Genomic DNA, 22,850 nt, shown 5'->3' with positions numbered 1-22,850 from the left:
ACATGTCCCTGCAAAATCAGCAGAAATGGGCCAAATAGACAGATAACATGCCAGGTACAATCCACATGTCACCATCTGTGCCGTTTGACTCCTCCCGGTATGCTTTCTGTCTATTTGGCTAATTTTTACCGTTTTTCCACCTCCCTTGCAACCTTGGTCTCCTGTAGACAGCACACATTCACTCTCTCCCTTGCAAGTAGTTCATCCAGCTCCTGTCGCTTGCTGACCTGCGTGAGTCCTCTGACATTCAAAGTGGCAATTTGGATCTTGAAACGGATGAACTGGACAGACATTTTCATGGTGGAAGCTCATAGCCATAATTGGTTGATATAATTAGCTAGATTGATTACTGGATCGTATATATTGTGATCAAGTTATTGTGATTAATTACTAGATCGTCACCTGCAAAGCCGACACCTGTGAATTCTCTTTCCCTCTTTCAGAACCACAGACAACACAGAGCCACGTATTATCACCAGTAACTCGTCCAGTATCTGTCGCTTGGTCTTGTAAAGCCCATTGACACTTGGGGTTGCTGTCGGACGTCGGTACGGTTGGTTTGGGACAGGAAAGAATCGCAGAGGATACACTTGAGACTACATTAGCCCAGAGGCCCGGTGGGCGTCACTCCACCGTCAACGATTTTTTGCACAGGTAGGAATATTTTTTCTGTACAAATTCTAGGTGACAGAATGAAGCTGGATTCTGTGAACAGGGTTTGAAAAGCATGCTATTTCCTCCCGATTAGACATAAAAAACCCTGAACCTAAACCTTACTCTCGGGGAATTCTTCTGGTATTCAAAATGGCGATACGTGAGAAAGTTACCACAATCCTGTTCTCTGTGTTCGGGGAAAAAATAAATGTTCATGACAAGGTGAGTTATAGATTGTTGATGGAGTAAGTCATACACGATGTAATACAGCCATGTCGTATCCGTAAATAGTTTCTTTAGGCTGTCAATTATTCATATAGTACTGAAGTTCTTTAGGTACAACCAGGGAGTACTTACTTCCAACGTTTCGGTAGCAGCGAGAATCGTATCCAGCCATTCTACCCTGATGATGGTGTCTGACAGACACCGAAACGTTGGAAGTAAGTACTCCTGGTTGTGCTTAATGAACCCTACTATAAGCAATGTTTTACTAACTTTTAGTTTGGCTGAAAATAGTTTGACATGTTTATTACGACGTAGTTAGGTCAGATGGAACCTCAAGCAACAACGACGTACTTCAGGAAGTTAAGTCGAATTATTTTGGAGCCAGTTGTGCGAATTACGTCGTAGTTCGCAAAAGTACGTTATGAATTGTAAAACTACGTCGTAGTTGGCTGAAGTACGTCGTATACTTGTGTAATACTATGTAATCTGGTTGTCTCATCTGTAAAGATTTTAACTTAAATATGTAATACAGTACCCTTGAGTGCTATTATGCACTGTAACTGTAAAGTTACCACCAATGAATAAACAAAAACAAAAATTAGGCCTAGGAAAGTATGCTGCGTTTTCTATTCCAGTCATTAAAAAACTTGGGGTCGGTAGGTAGGGATCATCTTTTTTTCTTGTAATCTTTTTAGGCTGGCCAAACCTTTAGTGTGACTTGTTACAATGCAGTTGAACAAAGACAAAGTAAACTGAAATACATGAGGACACTAAGTGTCTTTCAATGTCAAACTTGAATGTTGTGCATAATAGATGCATTCATCCTTCACTAGATAGGACAAGCAGTGTTTTTACTTCATTAGGAAGCAGGCTGAAAAATTCTAACTGGAAGCTATGTGACTCCACTGCCCACCCCCCCAAAAAGTCTAGGGTCGGCAGTTTTTTTCTAGGGTAGGCAGGGAAACAGGAAACACAACATTTTCCCTAGGGTTTAATGGTAATAGTCTTTATTGCACATTCATGCCCTATCGGGCTAAGTACAGGCATATAGATACAAAAGGTCGTAATACAGTACACGTGGTTTCTAGGACTAATCTAAAACATGGCTTCTAAAAAATTCTAATACATTTGTTTGGCTTCTTCTCGTTGCTTCGTAATGTTAAAAATGTAGCTTGAGATGTGTTTGTATAATATCGTTTGATCAAAACTCTTAAGCTTAAGAAAAATGAATTTTTCAACACTAGACAAAGATTCAAAGTGAGAGAACTTTCCTATAACATTACTAAAAAGAATATTTCTATATCGTTACTATATAAACTACAATCTGATAAAATGTGGGATTCATCTTCAACCTTGTTCAGGTTACAGAAATGACAGATTCTTTGCTCCAGAGGTGTGCGACTAATGCTATGATACCCATATCAATTTTCAGATGTCACTGAGTACTTGTAGGCTTCCCAGCGGAAGAGGCTATGACGTAATCGAGATAGACAACCTGCGATGCCGCACCGAGATCGGCATCAGCCAGCACGAGATCGGGAAAAAACAGGAAGTCGTCATCAGTTTGCGCCTGGGTTGTGACGTGCGCAAGGCAGGAAAAAGTGGTGACGTCAGCAATTCCGTGAACTACACGGGTGTTTGCCAAAACATCATTAGTTACGTGGAGTCAACGTCATTTGACTTGGTGGAGAAATTAGCGACTGATGTGGCCAGAATCTGCACTGCTCTCTACAAGGTACGTTTTATGTAACTAATGTACATGTTAATCTAAACATCATTAATGACAAAAAATGAAAATTTCAACTATTGCTTATTATTGCCCTGACTGTCTGTGAATTAGCATGCAGCATGATGTAGAAGCGATTCATGGATCATTGTGGAATTTAGTATGTGGTTAGCTCTTGATATAAAAAAATGATAAGATTTGGGCCCCCCTGGCCGCTTTCTTTGGCACTGCAGTAGAACGCTTGTATCTCATTTTACATATGCCTTTTTGTCGGGGTAGAATAAAAAAACATATTTTGCAGAGTGAGTCCGAAGACTCGACTGTCTTTTGAGAAAACTTGCCGAAACGGAATGAGGTCAAAGTAAAACTCTCCCTCCAAAGTAAAACTTGCCTACCGGCCAGGGGTGCCGTGTTTCGAGCCTAACTGCCACAAACAAGTCTACCAAAGTAAACTATCATCCAACATAATACTTTCATTTCAATATGTCCAGGCCCCGTGCATCCAAGTGCGAGTCCGCAAGCCACAGGCCCTGCGCTTCGCCGACCCAGTCGGTGTCCTGATCGAGAGAACACCATAGGATTTCAACGACAGCCTGGTCCACCTCTCCCTCGGGTCAAACATCGAGCCGAGGAAGAACCTTAGAGATGCCCTCGCCTTGCTGAGGAAGAAAGTCCTGGTGCTGAAGGTGTCTTCGCCGTTCCTTACACCGCCTCAGCTTAAAACCGACCAGCCTGATTTCATCAACATGGCCGTGAAGATCCTGACGGAAATGACGCCGACAAGCCTCAAAACCTTCCTCTATGGGATAGAAAAGTCGCTACTGCGCGTGCGCGACCCCAACAAGCATGGCCTCCACACAATCGACCTTGACATCTCCCTCTGGGGGTCAGAGGTGCTGGAATATAGCGTAGTCGATAAGGAAGAGGAATTCGATCACGAGTGTAACGGCTTCGCCTCAGAGGCGTCGCCAAAAAAAGTGCCCGACGCTGACATCCTTCGGTTCGCTCATGTGGCTGTGCCATTGGCTGAAATCTCTCCCAACATGAAGCATCCCACCAATGGCAGCACGCTAGCCGCGGTTGCCATGGAGATAACGGGTCGGGAGGACTATCTTGATACATTCCCCATCGTGGTACTCTCCCGTTAGATAGTACGTAGTTCGGGTATAAAGTAACGTGTCCTTGTACTTGACAAAGCCGTATTAGGCCATGTTGATTTAATTACATGGATGACATCCACGTGCGCATTAATTTTCGGCCGTTTCCAAAAATAAAACAAAAAGTTTTCAACCATACAGTATACTGTAAATCGTAAGCAAATATATGCCGAAGATGGCAAAATCAATTATCGAAAAACGCATACTAACGTCATGAATATTCCAAGGTCAAAGAAGATATGAAAGAAGAATCTACTGTTCTGTTGTCATTTCTTCAACCTTCCAACCAATTTCATAATGAAGGCAACTTTCTTGGTCAAACTTTTTATTCGTACGCTCGCATCAGTTTTAGTTGCCCAATGGATGTCATTCATATAATCAAATAAACACGGCCTTATAGAGATTCTTCCGTGCATGTAAGCGAGGTTGAAACTGTGGTAAATGGTAGAGGATAACGTCAATTTTGTGTTTGTTCGGGTGAGTTGAATATTGCGCCAGCTGCAATATGATGAATTCCGCTGGGGGTGAAATAAAAGTGGCCTTTGCAAAGAGTAGGGAAACTTTAGCTCATTTCCATATACTTGTACATTGTACCACTATGAACTTTAAAAACACATTCAGTTCCTGTACCTTGCTTCAAAACATAGTTTCATTGAAGTGGTTTGTACCAAAGTGCTGTATTGTCTAAAAAAAAAAGATAAATGGGCCATAAAACTTTAAAACCATTGTATCTGTACCTATCTAAAAGTCATTGTATCCATACCTGTACAGCCAGTATAACCGTCCTTCGGCATAACACACCTATTTTTATGTATCTTACAGTATAGGCAGTAAAACCGCCCTTTGGCATAATGCACCAGCTTCTGTATCCGCATAGCCTACCAACCTTTAAGTTTAACACACCAGCTTCCGTATCTGTATAGCCAGTATAATCGCTTTTTGGCAAAAAATACCTGGTCCAGATTCACCCGAAACACAGAGGACCATCACACAGTCACATTGTGCTCATATTTTTTTAATGCAACAAACTAGTGACAACGATCTCAACAAAGCTTTCCAAAAATACTTCCGAACTTATCTTGGTAAACACAAAACTTGCACGAAGAGGAATGACTTGGATAAGCATGAGGGTAGTCTGAGTCTTTATGTCGTCAAATATACAACTTTTACTTTTTCTTCTCGAAAATCAGGACCTATAGGGGACAGTCTAAAAAATGTCTGGTTTTTCTTCAGGGATAGTAGGTGTGGATTTTGGATATGTGAAATCTGACAAGTTCAAACAAAGCAATTGTCTTGGTTGGCAATTGTTAACACACCTGTCTTTTGTCATTGTTAATCAATAATCGTATACACATTTGAGATACATAAATAAATAAATCAACTGACCAACATTAGATTTGGGAACACAATTTTTTTTTCTGACAATCTCCGAAGAAAACAACAACACAGAAACAGTGTCAGTTACAGAAAGACTCAGACTTCCCAGGCCTTGAAAAAATAAACATTTGAGCCAACATATACACTATAGCTTCAACTAGCACAGCATTGAGTAATCATACGTAATAAAGCGAGCCCGATAATTCCTAGAACTCGCAACACGATAGAATGTTTAAGTACATTTTACTTATAAAATTCTTCGAAAGGGCATCAAGAGTCATGCAGAGTTTCTCACTTGGTTCTTACTCAGTGTTCTTCCTGGAAAGAATCTTAAGTCACCATGAAAAATGTCTTATCATCATGACATCATCTTCTTCACATCACATCTTCAAGATGGGGACAAAGAGACGAAACTTTGCATACCCTTAGCACAATTCTTCATTTGGTAGAATCTTTCAATATATACATTTACACCAGCCTTAGTACTTAAACATATAAATTTTCCTTGAGTATAATCCACCACGGATAAGGCTATGCAGTTATTTCTGCACAAATCTGAATAAAGGGAAACTCTAAATCCCACAATCATCACATTCCTGATTTTTTTGGTTGGTTTTTGATCGCTTATTTCTTTTTCCAGCCGATTGAATTAATAAGGACAACACTCTTAGACTTCACATCAAGGATTGTACTTAAACATATTCCTTACTAAAGGTCTTACAGTGAACAATCATATAAATGATGTGCAGAGATCAACCCTGGTGTTCAAAGCCACTTACTACTAAAAAAAAAAGCAAACTTAACATCTTAATATGAAAAAATACAGCAATTCTTTCAACTTTACATCCAATAAAGGAACATTTCATTTATGTGACAAAAATTTGTGACAGCCTTTCGCAACTATGATATAGCAACAAATTTGTACACGTCCTCATTTCCATAAATGTGTCAAAACCTTACACCTTTCATGTGCAGCAAAGGACTGTCTTTAAACTAAGAGATACTAAGACTATAATAACAAGGATAGCAGCAGAGCGATACAAACTAAATATAAGAAGACTTGGCACAAATGGATCGACTTGCTTCAGCCAAACTCTTAACCCTACGAAAGCCGAGGTCAAAATGTGGAGTGCTCAAGAGTAACCCTTGGAAGGCTGAGGTACAGGTGTAGAAGTAGGGTTGGCAAAAAACACAGTCCACAACATACAGCAAAGGAATCCTTACAGATTGGTCAAACACAGCCTGACAAAATTGCATTTCCCCTTTCATTGGCCAGACCCTCATAAGCTTGGTAGCCAACACCTCCAAGGCAGGAAAACAGGTACATGTATCAGCTAATTTTGGACTATCAACTGTTGGTTACCATGGTGATAGATTGGTTTCCATGGCGATAGACTGGTTACCATGGTGACAGAGATACCTGAACTCCTGATTTAGAGGTGAATGAATGGCCGCCAACTCTATATAGGGAGGGGATCCATAATCTTCAAGCAGATGTAAGGTATCATTCAGATGAAGGAGAAAAATGGTAATCCTAGAAGACTGCAAGTCTCCAGCAACAACAAGCAAAGGCTGTGTCTAGCTCTCAATTTTTTACGTCCTCCTATTTTGGCTGATTAAAGATTTTTGTCGACCGCCAAATGCTCAAGGAATTTCCTTTGAAGATGCTGTTTTCTTCATTTTGAGGGACGAACATGAAATGGTTTCTTTAATGGCTCGTAAAACAGCAAGAACGAGCTGGTTTCTTACATCTGCTTGGAGATCAGAAGGGTCAGATGTCAAAGGTCAGATGTAAGCCTCTACGTCTATCCGGTAGCCCTCTCTCAGGAGGCCGGTTGAACTGCCTGTGGATTCTGTTGTTGGGAAGGGAAAGGTGAGGAACACAGAGAAACACATCGGGGAGAGAAAAAAGACTGAACGTTACTCTCAAAACAAAGGGTGGACAAAGCAAGCTCTGGGTACTACAGTGAGGACAAAAGGTCTGTAAAGACCAGGGCTCTAGCCAGCTCAATTTTAGTTAAGTTAAATTAAGAAAATTAAGTTAGAAAGATGGAACTGAGACCGTGACAATGGGTTTTTAATGAGATTATCGTATGCGAAAGGGGGCAGTAGGCGCTCTTTAAGTCTATTTTGGCCATGTAGGAACCTTGTTGTAGCATTTTTACTGCGTCGTCTAGTGTCTGGTAGCTGAAGCGCTCCGCCTCGGCGTAGTCGTTCAGGGCGAAGCCTTCAGGTCTGCTGCAGTCATGGATCAGTCTTATATCGTCAGAACCCTTTTTCGGGATGGCGCCGAGAGCACTGACTATGGCTGGTTTTGTTCGACTCAGTTCATAATTCCCTTTCCGCATCTCTTCCTTAAGTTGCGCTTCCACTTTACCGCGATGAGCTGGGTCTGTAGCAGATTTGTAGTTGTCGCACTCTACTTGGGTAATGTCGCTGGTTGCCGGTAGAATTTTGAAGCCATTTGATAGTCCGTCTAAGAGGAACTCTTGGTCCTTGTCATTTCGCAGTTCTGTTTCCCATGTTGCCAGGTTTAATGGACTGTCCATGAGTTGCTATTTAGTGGTCTTCCTGGCGTGTTCGCACTGTGGGTGTGACTCGCCGCAACCCGGTGTAATGCACACGTGGGCATATTGACATGTGCCTGCCGGTCGCCTGCATCCTCCGGGGTTCTGAAAGTTCAGGCAGATCTCCTGGCCGTCTGAAGTCTTCGCGCGGGATGTTGTGGTCTTGCGCTGCTGGGGCCTCGACGTGGGCACCATCCGGATCCGCAGAAAGCGGGAGTGTAGGTGCTCGGAATCCCTTCCCCAGCGAAAACCGTTACGGTTCTGTAGGATTCTGTACTGGTTGTCGTACAACATGACAGACGGTACGTCGTACACCTCGAACAACTCGGACACTTTCACCGTATATGCGAGGTAGTCCTCGATGTCCTGCTTGTTGGAGATTTTTCCGGCGCGGATAAGCGCGGCCATGATCTTAGCATTGGCAGCCGACCACGCGGGGATTTTGATCGACTCCAGCTTTGGGCGGGAGCGGCTGGTCCGCAGTATGATGGACGTCTGACCGTCGCGTGCAATCTCGTGGTCGTTCTCAGGCTGGGTGAAGGAGTCCACGAACTCCGGTATAAGTAGGGGTTTCTCACCTTGCTTTGGGGCGCTGTTGTGCAGGTAAAAAGACGCCTGGTCGTCACCGGTCTGCTGAGCTGCCGCTGCGCCGTCCGTCAGGAGACCGTCGAGTCCTTCCACCTGGGACAGGAGGTCGGACAGCTCCTTGTCCGCTTTCAGGTCATCCAGGGTGACTGTCGCCTTGGTCTTGGCGGGCTTCGCTGCCCCGGCCGCCGCTTGCAGTTTAGTGGTTGCCCTGCATAGCAGGGCGTACTGGCCAACAGAGAGATCCAGTATTTGCAGCATGTCGGTAGTAACACACAGAAGGGCTTCCTTCTCCGCAAGTTCGGCCTTGGCCAAGGCCTTGACCGTAGCTGGGGTCAGCTTCGCTGCCTGGGACCATTCTGCAAAATCGAACTCGGCCATCGCGCTTGGAGAGAGAAGAGGTTTCGCGTCCGCACGCTTTGAAGGGCGGTCCGGGAATGAGCCCCGGATTGTCCCGCCTGCCTGTAGCTAATTAAGCTGACCCTGGTGGGTCCGTGTGTGGTCGGGTCAGCAACTTCTTTGATCAAAACACAAATAAACAATCCCTTTATTATAACCGTAAAACAGCAAGAACGAGCTGGTTTCTTACATCTGCTTGGAGATCAGAAGGGTCAGATGTCAAAGGTCAGATGTAAGCCTCTACGTCTATCCGGTAGCCCTCTCTCAGGAGGCCGGTTGAACTGCCTGTGGATTCTGTTGTTGGGAAGGGAAAGGTGAGGAACACAGAGAAACACATCGGGGAGAGAAAAAAGACTGAACGTTACTCTCAAAACAAAGGGTGGACAAAGCAAGCTCTGGGTACTACAGTGAGGACAAAAGGTCTGTAAAGACCAGGGCTCTAGCCAGCTCAATTTTAGTTAAGTTAAATTAAGAAAATTAAGTTAGAAAGATGGAACTGAGACCGTGACAATGGGTTTTTAATGAGATTATCGTATGCGAAAGGGGGCAGACACACATTGTCAACAATCATAACAATAGCAAGACAAACAGTGTGTGGCTTTTACGACCGTGGACAGCGTCCCCAAGCCGCCTGTAGTTTCCACCAAGAATTTTTGTCCGTAAAGGTTGACGGATTTGTTAAAAAAATTTTCTGTCACATGCAGCAAATTTCCGTCAATTGACGGAAAAACAGAGGCTGGCTAGAGCCCTGATAAAGACATAGAGTGCAGCGATGACTATGTCGGTTGAAGCAGAAAGTGGTTGTAAAAATGTGTTACAGAGCATTGGCCATTTCCGAAACAAATCCTGAACATATGAATGAATTGGATCATGTAGTTTCTTGGCTAAAGAAAAAGATGAAGTTGCTTGAACAGTGGATCATAAGACAGTAGTAGAGTCACTCCTTGAGGACAAAGGATCGCACAAAGTTGAACATTTGGATGCATCCAAATCTTTTGGTATTGGAATTTCACAGTTCAGAATTCGTCTCATATTGCGTTTTGCCGAGCTGAACACAGATGTACTTTCATGCTAATTGCAGCCACTAATGTACACAAGACGTACGTACAAATTTTGCAGACCTAAAATTTGTGGAACTCACACAGTTCTATGCATAAACTTCTACATATATATACAATGTAGTTATGGCACTGCAACAGGCAGCATAACAGTTATTGGGATCAGAAAACAAGCTAGCCAGAGTAGCAGTACTCTAGTTCCACTTTTAACCATCGATCTCAAGACTCACAAGCGTCAAGCTTTTTGTGCATCACATCACTAGGAAGCAAACTGCTAAGCAAAAAAATAAATACTGGGAACAAGCTGCCTATTTTTGGCTATTTGCACAGTAGATCACTGCATTGAATGTGCATGGCAAAGGAACGCAATACTGTATACAACTTTGCAATATTCAACTCTGCAATTTCCAGTGCCGTTTCCATGATTCCTTCTGATCGAATACCAAAAAATATAAGTTTCGCACACGGATATGATGTTAGCATAATCCAATCAACTTCCCTGCACATATTCTTGGCAAAACAGGCATGTTATGTATACAATATGCTCTCAAGAACATGAAAGTTTCTTATAAAAGCGTCTAAGATTTACGTGTCTTCCTGTCACATCACATCACACACTCACTTAAGCCTTACTTAAGATTTGGACCCTGGTTTTGATTCTTAACTTATGTGCTATAAGTGCTTATCTTAAAGAGTTGGATCTAGTGAGGTACACATTCCACAAAATAAAGGCTATTTCTGTATATGTAGACAAAGACTTGGGTAGAGTGTCGTCCAGGACATATATAGTCATTTTACAGGAGTTTTCAGACATTCAAATTTCTTACTCGTTTCTCACAACTGAGTTTGTGTTTGGGACTAAAATTGCCCAATGAATGCTGTTTTCTTTTTTGTACCAGTCGAGTCAAACCTTATCCATATGAAAAAAGGTTTTACTAATTTTACAATGAAGTAAAGATTTGAGATGCAAGACTGAACACTTTTGTGGCCTCTTGCAAAGATAGACTACAAAGCATCGGATCCCATGGTTCTAATAGTCATTATCGTATCCCTATATTTTTGTAGGGAATCTATATTTGTTTTCTTGTGGTCAAAGTTCACCCACCCCGGACCGATTACATAACCTAAACAGTACCAACTTGGTCTACATGCAAGTTTCTCAGCAGAGCAATGAACCTTTCTGTAGATTTGTCTCATTTTGTATCTTCCATCTTCCCTCATGACTTCGATGAAAAGTCAAAAGTCAGCTCGCTCCAGACCCTTGCGATTTAGCCCTGCCTATTGTAAGCTCCTCACAATTCAGCCCCTTGCTGCAAAGGGAGGGTAATCTGCCCACCCAATAATAAAAGCAGCCTGCAGAGGTTTCATGCAGAGTATAATATAGACTGAGGCTCAAATAAACAGAACAGTTTTAGTACAGAAATAGGACAGTCTCCGGACGACACCCTGCCTAAGGGTCGCCCCAATATGGGGGGTCGGGAACTTGCCGGTTCAAAATGAACCACAACGTTCGCAGAGCTGCTTCTGCATTCTTCACATCACATTCAAGCTTTCTTTCCTAAGACATTTCATGTCTTCCTTGGGGGGAGGGGGCAACATTACTTCTTCCTCGACAAACCCGGTTTGCTTGAGATATAAATAAGTACAGTTCTTGTAAATTTTACAACGTTCGAGTTTTATCTCGACTTATCTCCAGTGTTTTCTCTTTCCCTTATCAGATTTCACTCAACTTGTTGTTCACAACTAGTAAAAGAATGTTTTGTAGACTTTCTTACATGTGTGTTAATTCTAGATCATCCAAACTGGTTTAAACATATCCTGTTTTCCTTTCAAAGGTTTTTTTTAATGTATATGGTTCATTTTATAACTTTTTGCGGCGAAAATGTAGCTACTGAAAAGCTTTCAAAGTTGGGCCAAAATGGTTTTCTTTTCAAGGGTCATTCTAGAAGTACATTTGTCTGCTTTCGAAGCCTTTCAAGCAGTCTCTACGGTAGGCAAATCTGAACAACCTTATCACTAAGCAATATATTATCCTCAAGATACTGAAATAGTGCTATCAGGAGTAAGGTACATCTTTCCCATTCACACATGTTAGCCAGGGGTTAGATGGTGGATATGTAGGTGGAGCTGCCCTTTCCTTCCGTGTCTTCCAGGGGGATCTTCTTCTCCGCTTCGTCTGACTGGGAGGATGTGGCACTGCTGGCGTTCACCAGAGCCGGGCCCCAGTCGTCAGACGACTCACAGGCGTAACGTAGCCGCTGGAAAAGGTATAACATAGGCAACAGTTAGTTAAAGTGCCTACAAAAGCTTCTTACAGAATACACGAACTAACTGTGAACTTTCAGCAGTTTTTGAGCTGGGCTCCAGGTCCCAGCCGTCTGAACACTCACAGGCGTAACGTAGTCGCTGGAAAAGGTACAACGTAGGCAAGAGTTAGCTACAGTCCGTACAAAATCCGCTTACAGAATACACTATGGTTCAATCTGTAGAACCAGCTTTGATCATTCAGCTGCTTTAGAGCTGGGCCTGAGTCATCCAACGACACACAGGCACAATGTAGGCAAAAGTTTGTTACGGTCCCTACAAAATCTGCTCACAGAATACACTATCAACTAATCAAGGTTCTATGGAACCAGCTATGAACTTTCAGCAATTTTAGAGCTGGCGCCAGTCATCCAATGACTCACATGTATAACGTAGGCACTAGAAGATACAACCAAGTCTTGAATGCGAGAAGACTTACTTCCATGAAGCTGCCCTTGGCTTTGAGGATGGCCAGCACCACAAACAGGGGCACCATGACGATGGACAGCATGGCCATGAACCAGCCGATACAGATGGCCCAGTTGGGGTACTGGTAGGGTCCGTAGTACGCAGGCACATGCACAACCATGCTGAACACCACGATAAACTGTAGGGGGAGAGAAGAGCAATGGTTAAACATGAACCAGCCGATACAGATGGCCCAGTTAGGGTACTGGTACGGTCCGTAGTACGCAGGCACATGCACAACCATGCTGAACACCACGATGAACTGTAGGGGGAGAGAATAGCAATGGTTAAACAAGAACCAGCCGATACAGATGGCCCAGTTGGGGTACTGGTACGGTCCGTAGTACGCAGGCACATGCACAACCATGCTGAACACCACGATGAACTGTAAGGGGGGGAGAAAAGCAGTGATTAAAACATGAACTATAGATACAGATGGCCCAGTACGGGTACTGGTAGGGGCCGTAGTACGCAGGCACGTGAACAACCATGGAGAACACCACGATAAACTGTAAGGGGGAGAGAAGAGCAATGGTTAAACATGAACCAGGGATACAGATGGCCCAGTTAGGGTACTGGTAGGGTACGCAGGCACGTGCACAACCACCACAATGAACTGTAGGGAGAGAAGAACTGATTAAACAAGAACCAGGGATACAGATGGCACAGTTAGAGTATTGGTACGGTCCGTAGTACGCAGGCACATGCACAACCATGGAGAACACCACGATGAACTGTAGGGGGAAAGGCGAACACAGTCAAAAAGGTGTACCGCAAGGATATATACTGGGCCACTCAACATTGATCCTCCAAAACCTATGGCCAACTCATAGCTCACAGTAATGTAAATCTCAAGCATTATGATCTTAAGGGAAAAACAAACATAGTATTTATTGCATGAGAGGCTTGAAATTTATTGGATTTTACAAAACTATGCTGGACCATTTCAATATTAGCATGACATATTGACAATGTCATCATAAGCCTACAGTTTTACACATTTTGGCAACCTCGAGCCCACTGTCAATGTGTAAGAGTGTAAGACAGAAGGATGCCTAGTACTTCTGTCTACAACTACAACTACCACTACTTCTGTCAGTCGGTCTATACAGACTACGACTCTATGCAAAGGAACTAAACAATGATGGAGACTACAGTACTGTCAGTCTGATCGCTGTATTACTAACACTTCTACCCCTACCCAAACAAATACTACTAAATGTACTATCACCACCACTACTTTACTTCAGTACATACCAGCAGAACCATGGGGGAGATGACAGCCCAGCAGATCTTGAAGTAGTAGTTGGGTTGGTAGCCGATCATCTCCTGAACATTCTTACAGAAACGCTGGAACCCTGGAGAAAAAAGCAAAAAACATGGTCATACCTTTTACCATCAAATACTATAGTAGCATTGTTCAAAGCCGCACACACACACATAGCCCTTAGTGTAAAGGAAGAGTGTTTGACAATCTATGCAGCATATATCATGCAGTACATAACAGAACTTCCCGTACACCCAAGAGATGGCCACACACATGAAGAAAGCCAGCACCACCAGGGAAACCCCCCCCCCCCCACACACACACGTGCACACACACAGACACACTCACAGACACACACACACAGTACTTACCGTACACCCAGGAGATGGCCACACACATGAAGAAAGCCAGCACCATCAGAGAGAACCCAGCAGAGTACCAGTCCATCAGGTTCAGCCAGTACATGCCAGCCTGAAAATGCAAGTTGAAAGATCCAGTGACTGCATCAACACCATCAACAAGTTGTCAGGCAACAGAGGTTGTGGTACACCAAGGATGTGTTAAAGAGACAACAAAATCTGTGGTCTAACTAGGGTGAACCCGCTTGACATAGCCGCTTAGAAGCGTAGTTTGAAGTCTAGCCGACTGCTGCCTACCCTTTATGTTATTCGTACGCAGTCTTGAATTGACCTAAATGATGATTGCTTCCTTTTGCTATATATAAACTTCTATATTTTGTCGATTATTTTATCAAACAATAGACAGGAAAGTTCTTGTTTGGGCGCAAAGGAATAAATTCAATAAACCAAGTAGATACTCTGTTTGGTTGGAGGCGTTCATACACCTTTGCAGCCACTCCTGTCAGGGAAAGGCCCCAGGCCTGCAGTTTATCAGTTTTGGGGAAAACAGGCACAGTTGTATGTCTGGTCAATCTCATTTTCCCTTTCCCCTAACTTACGTTGGTGACGCAGGTGAGTCCCAGGAAATACATGACGACAGACACCACCAGCAGCACCCAGGTCTTGTACTTCCCCATGATGTGGGGGAACTCGTCACAGATCCCGGTAATACACGTCTCCAGCATCACAAACTACAGGGGGAAACAGACATAAGCTTTGTTAATGGACAACAATCCATGTCTACACTTCCCAAAGTCTTGTACTTCCCCATGATGTGGGGAAACTCGTCACAGATCCCGGTAATACAGGTCTCCAGCATCACAAACTGTAGGTGAAAACAGATACAGGTTTTTAATATAGACAAAAAGGTAACATTATACATCCACACAGAGCAGTGTTTGAGGTAATAAGCCGCACCCCTAATTCAAGGTGTGAGTAATGAGGCTGGTATGTGCTCAAGGCACCTCCTCAAACACAGGACCCCCGTTTTATCGCAGATTCCAGAAATACAAGACTCCAGTATCACAAACTACAGGGGGAGACAGACATGTTTTCAGCAAAATTACTCAGTACGTTATTATCAACTGTGTCTAGTGGCCGGTATTGGAAGGCAGGGCCCATCCCTCTCCCTTCATAAGCCCATCAGCTTACCTGTGTGTCAAGTCCCACAGTGAAGATCATGAAGAAGAACAGCACGGACCACAGGGGTGCGACGGGCAGCAGGGTCAGGGCCTCCGGGTACGCAACAAACACCAGGCCGGGGCCTAAAGGGGGAAAGGGGAGCAGTTAGCAGTGTAACCTTGCTGATCAACAATAGGAAGTACTGTACATGTACATGTATGTCACAAACACAAGACCACAGGGGTGCGACGGTCAGCAGGGTCAGGGCCTCCGGGTACGCAACAAACACAAGGTCAGGGCCTGTCACAGGAAAAAATGGCATTCTTTAGCCCTTACTGTTCTATATCTACAGGTTAACATTACAAACTACACACAAACACAAGACCACAGTGGTGCGACGGGCAGCAGAGTCAGGGCCTCCGGGTACGCAACAAACACAAGGCCAGGGCCTGAAGGGGAAAGGGTGGTGTTTACAATAGTGTACTGATGTTGAACGAACCAGTGGCTGCATTAGCAAGTCCAACTCCAAATTGCAGTTACCAGGCTACAGAGTTCAGACCAAGGGAGTGTGTTAAGACATCAATGCGTGTGGCCTTGACAGACTGTAAACACAGACATAGCTGCTTGAAAACCTGGAGTGAAGACTTTTTAGCGTTTTGAGTGAAGTTATGATCTATTAACCATTGCCAAAATCAATTTCCACGATATATACATCAGACACAGAAATCTAAACCTCTCAGGTCTTATATTCCATGACTTGGTGCATTACAGGAAGATAAAGAAATCTGTGTACCGTTTGCAACCACATCCTTGACGTCCATGTCCAGCTTGTGAGCCATGTGGCCCAGGATCGAGAACACCACCACGCCGGCAAACACACTGGTGCAGCAGTTACTCAGGGCGATGAACACAGAGTCCCTAAAACACAACAGTTCATGCAATGTCTTAGTGAATGTTATATCAACACATCTGAGTCAAAAGTCAGTGGTGCACAAGATATAACAGCTTACTTCAGTTACTGTTTAAAATTCAGGTCTTACTGGAGTACTGTAAACCCATTTGCTGGCATTCAGTAGTTTTAGCTGTTTGGGTGAAAGAGAGTAGCTCACAGGATTTAATTTCAGCGATGAGAACAGTTTTTCTTGCTGGCCTCCGAGAAATCAAATAATTGTTGCTAAAATGAAGTTACCACAGAATCACAGTATCCACATGTCCGAGTGCGATGATAGTAAGAATGTGTCTTGAAAGCGAAAAACTGGAATTCCCCAGCCACGCATTGTGTCTAGCTTTCTTATTAAAAAGCGCTTTTTTTAAAAGACTGGTTGGTGACAGTTTATCAGTTACCAAGTACGAAATCCCTGGAGCTCTCACCTGTGGGTGTTGTTGTTGAACTTGTTGTAGCTGGCCATGACTTGGGTCCCACCAAAAGCGATCCCCAGGGAGTAGAAGATCTGGGAGGCAGCGTCGTACCACACCTGAAAGATAAATTTGACATGTCAATGTTCAATCCCACTGCTTTCAAAGACAGAATAGTTTATTTGTAAAACAGCCCACAGGCTGAATTGTGTATAATGCACTTCACCACAAACACTGATCGTAAATGTGTGCCTTATGAATTTTGGACAACTCACTCACTAACTATCCGGTTTAACGTCTGTTGTTAATCCGTCTGGACAACAATTCAGTTTTTCCATGTATACATGATGTTAATGTGAAGTTTCAGTCCTGTCTGTAACTTTGAGTGTTAGAGATGGATTGACAACACATGGGAAGACTTTTACCTCCTACACAATACATCAAACACACACACACGCATACGTATTCACACACAGACACAAACTCAATAACACACACAAAGATAAACCCCAGCCCACCTGTGAGTCGGCCAGTCGGCTGAAGTCCGGGGTCAGGTAGTAGACCAGACCCTTCCCAGCACCCTCCAGGGTAACCCCACGCAGAAACAGCACAATCAGCATCATGTAGGGGAAGGTGGCTGTGAAGTACACAACCTAAACAGACAGAAGAAAGGTATCAACACCAGATGTTCTACTGCAGTACCCACCAAAGCTGCCAGGGGCCCAAAATGTAATCATTAACAGTTTTTGGCACAACCTATCAACACACCAAAAACCAATCCATCTAGCCATTGTTGAGTGATGGTACTTGATCCTGATGACAGATGCAAACACTCAAAGCTACTGCTTGAGCTTGACTTCTTTCTGCCAATCCTGCACAACTTTTTATTAGTGCTTTTATGCAAAATAATTCTGTTTCCAAAGTGTGGGTGCTTTGATCCATATCCTAAGCACAATCATAGGAAAGTACACACCTTGACATGCATTATTACAAATGCAGCAGTTTGTATAAGTTACCTTTCCAGATGACTTGATCCCCTTGAAGAGGCAGAAGAAGACGACGACCCAGGCTCCCAGCAGACACAGCGCCAGCTCCCACTGGATGGTTCCGGTCTCCTCGATACCGGCCGAAATGCCCAGCACACGGTTACTGGGGACACAGAGCACAGAAAAAGTCAGGGATTTAAACTTTATAGGAAGGCTGTGTTTAATTTTCTTTTCTGAGTTTTTTTGATGAGTAGCCACAAATGTAGTTCCACAAATGTAGCTTAAAGTAACTATACCTTTACCTTAATTCAACATTTAACCAGTACTCATGTGTAGGTTAGCTATGGATGATGTTCTCCTCCAGTCAAGATGCAGTTCCACAAATGTACAAAATGTAGCTGCAGATACATCTACATGTATACCTTTACCATAATTGAACATTAACGACTTACTTCCAGTACTCCTGTGTGGGTGAGATGCGAGTGACGTTCTCGTCGAGCGCGGAATGGTTGGCGGCCAGGGTGCAGTTCTCGGTGTTCCAGGCGTTGTCGCAGGAGGCCCAGGGCAGAGCCGAGGTGAACGATGAGAATAGGAAGTGCAGAGTCCAGGCGATAATTACGTTGTAGTAAATACAGACCAGCCCTGACACGACCACCATGCCATAGCCGATCCCTGGGGGGCGGTCGAAGGTACGGGAGTTAGCCGTGCGGCACGGACACATAGGCGGACATGTTCTTTTGTTACCACCACCTCATCACTATGCATGGCCACTTAGAGGGGTCAAGTCAATATGCAGGCAAGCGACGTTACAACACGTTTTTAGTTGCGTTAATTTTGTCGTTCAGATTATCAAAAAAGACAAGCCGTGGGAAACAATTTTGGACTGTTTTGCACCAAATTTGTACCTTGCATTTCTTTTGGCAAACAGTCAAAATTCAGCTACCACCAATTTGTACTTGAAAATTGACTGTGTTTCTTTATTTCTTGTAGTTTTGTTTGTATGTGTTTGAAGTATGTTTACTGTTCGATAGGTAAGTTGGTAGGTACTTTTCGACTCTTTTTTTTTTCTGATCGTAAAAATGATGCCGAATGGAGTCAGAAGCGACACAAGACAACCATCATCATTCTATCTTTCATGCAGATGGTGATGACACCTCAAAGTGGCCCCATGAGGGGTCAGAGTTCAGAGTTCACCCATCCCAGTCCCCAGCAGTGTCACCGCGTTGCGACATTCCTACTTGTATGTGTCCAATGTTAGAGAGACCTGTCTTATAATAACGAAAGGGGCGGTTATATCGAGAGGCTCCAATTCCGTCCGGAGTAGGAGGAAGATGGAAACAAAACAGATCTACCGTGGGTATGCCATGTTGAGAAAGTTCGCAATTTCTATATATATACATGCTGTGGGTGGTTTATTATGTACGATTCTTCCATGGTGTTTTGACAAGACACTAACGTTCCAACCACTGCAGCTAGGAACCTTCATGCTTCAAGCCATGTTTAACTTCCGCGTTTTCCGTTCCTAACTGACATTGGACTTGAAAACCTTAAAGAAATTTCTTCTCATGCTCTTGGAGTTTCCTTCACAACCTTCCTGTTTTGTAGCCACACAAAAACTTCAGAACAGATTTGCCATTCCCTGCCAACCAAATAAAGGGTACTTCCAATGTACAAAAATATGTATAACCAGCTCTTCAATGAGTCGAAGTTGGATCTAGGTAGATGTTTCTATCCTTTTCTTTCCTTTCCTAAAGACCGTCCCTGGGAAAACCGACACACGCACTATAACAAACTCTCTTCCAAAAGCCATCTTATTGTTAACTGGGGCAACGTGTCTTATTAAACCAAAGTCCTACTATGCCTATGAAAAAACTCCATAATACTTGAAGATAAATCCAGCTGAGCAACACACTACACAGCAGCCGATTTTAGCCTTTACCTGCAGTCATTCCTGCGCTGAGGAAAGCATCAGAATAACTACAAAGTGTTGCCATGAATTTTACTTTTGGTTGTAAAAAAAGAACTGCATCCTGTCTATCGATAAGACCTTGTTTCAGACGTGTACAATGTAGTTAAAGGAAGGATATGCCATTTCTGGATTGGTAAAGCCTGGACTTAGGCTTTCCTTACTAGACATATTTCGTATTTGATTGTACTTCTTGGGCTCATTGCCAGGGGGAGCTGTTGTACAGCAAAATTACCATTCTCAGTTCCTGATAAATGTTTGTATCTATCAGAATATATCGATCCTTTTGTTACTTGAGGAACGCGATAAAGGTACGAAAAGAATTTAGCACACAGTGCGAAGGCTGGAGCAAAGGAAAGTCAGAATTGCGTTGAAGTTGCAACTGACCACCTTGTGTGCACTACATCGGCATCAACACATCACACTGCACTGAACCATAGTCATAGAAAAGCTGAGAATGTTTTCTCTATCTGATCCGTGATTTTAGTGCAAAGCTCACCCATAGAAGACTGCTATTGCCATGCTCAGAGAGATTATAATCTACACCAGTAGAGGATGCGAAGAGTAGTGACTCACAAGACACAAGAACCATACCGAAATAGCGCAGGAGAAAACAGTACAGTACGATCATCATAATCATCATCACGACCTAGCAAATTCCTGGGGGACACTTTTCGACATGGCATACCCACGAGGCGTGCGGGCCAATCAACGGGCCGGTAGTTCGGAGGATCATGCGTGCGCACTTGTCCCCAATGGTTCGCCTTTTCGCAGAGCCTTAACCCTGGCCTGCGGAGAGGAGGGTTGTTCCTATAAGATCCAAGTGTAGGATTAGTCAGTGCGTCACTCTGCAATAGCAACATCAACAATATCAACATCAACAGCATTTTTACAGACCAGGAGTGGATGTTGTGCGTTACCTGTACCTGTAGTATACATTGGCATCATCATCACATGTATTATTGTCACTCTCACATCCCTCATGCGGTTAGCCTCCGTCTCGCCACCACTGCGTCACAGAAGCAGACCGAGCGGCTTGGCTTGGTTGCACAATGCTACGTAGTCCGGGGGCCTTAAAGTTAGGCCCTGTGTGTTAGATAGTAGGGTGTCTCCTAGAAATGTAGTATCACACCTATATATGGACACAGCCACACAGAGGATACGATCAGTGAGATTGTGGAGTAACATTGGTATTCTGCATCACACTTGAGAGGAAGTCCCAGTGACCACGTGCCATGGTCCTAATGCTTGCTACGGCCATTCAACGCTCAGCCCGTAAGTTATATGGTACTCAACTTTTTAATTTCGCTTTGAAGGTTACATTTTTGGGTATCTGCAAGTTTGTTTGTTTGTGGGCAACATAATACGTAAGTTATGTGGCACTCAACTTTTTAATTTTACTTTTGATTTGAAGGTTACGTTTTTGGGTGCAAATGTGGGTCAGTTTCTTTGTTTGTGGGCAACGCTCAGCCCGTAAGTTATGTGGCACTCAACTTTTTACTTTTGCTTTGAGGGTTACGTTTTTGGGTGCAAATGTGTGTCAGTTTCTTTGTTTGTGGGCAACAGTCAGCCCGTAAGTTATGTGGCACTCAACTTTTTACTTTCGATTTGAGGGTTACGTTTTTGGGTGTCAGTTTGTTTGTTTGTGGGCAAGACAACACAGCAAGTCAAAGACAGATCTTTGTGATATTTGGTACAATGTGTAGGGGTTGGTACAAGGAAGTAACAATTAGATTTTGGGCCCCTTATTGCCTTTCTTTGGTACTGCAGTGGAACTTCCTGTTTTCATATTTCATGCTATGGTCATGATTTTCTTTGGTAGACAGATCTCTAGCAGCTTTGGTTGGAAATGCAGGAGCATTGCAGTTTCAAGCTTTGAACTTTTTAATAATTTTTTTTTCATTATGTCTGGAAATGTATTTACCTCTCTTGTATTATTTCTAGCAATTTTTTCCCATTCTTTTAAAAGTTGCAATTTTGCAGCCCTAAAATCATGTCTTCTAGTTTTTTTTTGCAGTTTTGGAACGGCCTCAAAAGAAGTTATTCACAATTGTAAGTTAACTCATCTGATAAACCCATACAATTCCACTCTAGAGAAGTGTATCCTTCAACTTCAAGTCTGCAGCGCACAAGTCTAACACCACTTTATTTTCAAAATCTTTCTGAACCTTAACAAAAACACGTATATAATGCAGACAATTTTCCCTCCCTTGACCCTAGTCAAGCCACCCTTCCCCAAACTGACCTACATGTACATGTAACCGTAGTATATGGACACCCATGCAGTCTGGAATCTACAAATAGTAGTATCTGGACACCCATGGAGTATGTCTACATCATATATAGCAGCTTTGGCGAAAAACAATCCCTCAAGCAGCTTCCATTGAGTGCCAATATCATCATGACAGCTTTGATTTCTATATTTGAAGTATTGCGCCACACCAAAGAGGTCAAATATCTAGCCACAAATCTGGAGCATCAGCAACCATCCACTGGGTTAACATGTGACCCTGGCGTAATCTGTCTGCATCTGCTATTCACACGAACTTGGCTTTGTTCCAGGTTTGAAACTGGGGCAACTGTCAGCAACTTGAACTTGGGACTAACACAGCTCTCCCATAGGAATTGTTATCAGATATTGGCGCTACATCGTTCGTGTTTTCACTGTTCAAATCTAAAATTCTCATGTTCATCAAAATTTGTTGTGTTCCTTTTTCTACAGAGTTACTATAATAATTATATAGTATAGCACCCCTCTCATATTGCTCTACATTTCTACAAAGAACCCTAACAAGACTTTGTACTCAAGTCTTTTAATGAATATGTAATAGAATCGTGGTGCACACTTGCATGAATTTGCCATTTTGGTTTCAACCCTCCTGACATAAGTTCATCAGCAAAACCTTAATGTAGAAAATTTGTCAGAAACCCTCGGGCACCATTGCCATCTGCTCATCTGCCTCATCCTTTCCAGAACCATCTAAATATCGTATTACAAAACTGCTGCAACACCAGAGGACCCTTGCTATCTGTCTTCCTTCCAACTGACCTTGGCTGCATTCCAAGGTCAAAGCTGACATTCTGTCAACAACAAGACTTGGCACTGATGTCTTCAAAAATTGATAAAACTTAAGTGTATCATCACTTCTTGTTTCTCTTAACGTCTTTGCACAGGATTGTGCAATATGCTCTATCTATCAAACAGTATCTGAAATTTAATCTGTGCAATGCACAC

At 43.3% G+C, this 22,850-nt stretch overlaps 3 protein-coding genes across 3 annotated transcripts in view; 2 read left to right on the top strand and 1 right to left on the bottom strand.

Moving 5' to 3' along the window:
- The first annotated feature begins 445 nt into the window (after positions 1-445).
- Positions 446-22,850, top strand: part of LOC118419889 (protein Mpv17-like) — a 90,183-nt gene continuing 67,778 nt past the window's right edge. Inside the window, exon 1 of the mRNA XM_035826549.1 lies at positions 446-654. The gene's annotated coding sequence lies outside the window, so the exon portion shown is untranslated. The remainder of the gene's footprint in view (positions 655-22,850) is intronic.
- LOC118419215 (dihydroneopterin aldolase-like) lies at positions 805-3,183 on the top strand. The gene is made up of 3 exons (XM_035825565.1): positions 805-876; positions 2,312-2,614; positions 3,097-3,183. The coding sequence occupies exons 1-3, from the start codon at positions 805-807 to the stop codon at positions 3,181-3,183; spliced, it is 462 nt and encodes a 153-aa protein (XP_035681458.1).
- The window catches only part of LOC118419890 (sodium- and chloride-dependent glycine transporter 1-like), a 133,467-nt gene continuing 122,142 nt past the window's right edge, over positions 11,526-22,850 (bottom strand). The window contains 12 exon segments of the mRNA XM_035826550.1: positions 11,526-12,006; positions 12,492-12,659; positions 13,778-13,878; positions 14,159-14,258; positions 14,746-14,875; positions 14,878-15,011; positions 15,338-15,450; positions 16,101-16,225; positions 16,679-16,782; positions 17,182-17,316; positions 17,680-17,812; positions 18,102-18,321. Of these exon segments, the coding sequence (XP_035682443.1) occupies positions 11,851-12,006; positions 12,492-12,659; positions 13,778-13,878; positions 14,159-14,258; positions 14,746-14,875; positions 14,878-15,011; positions 15,338-15,450; positions 16,101-16,225; positions 16,679-16,782; positions 17,182-17,316; positions 17,680-17,812; positions 18,102-18,321 (1,619 nt within the window). The 3' untranslated portion in view covers positions 11,526-11,850.

This window comes from Branchiostoma floridae, chromosome 7 (genome assembly GCF_000003815.2).
Source record: "Branchiostoma floridae strain S238N-H82 chromosome 7, Bfl_VNyyK, whole genome shotgun sequence".
NCBI classification, from domain to species: domain Eukaryota; kingdom Metazoa; phylum Chordata; class Leptocardii; order Amphioxiformes; family Branchiostomatidae; genus Branchiostoma; species Branchiostoma floridae.
Note: the sequence above shows the minus strand (reverse complement) of the source record. Positions and strands in the feature narration are given on the sequence as shown.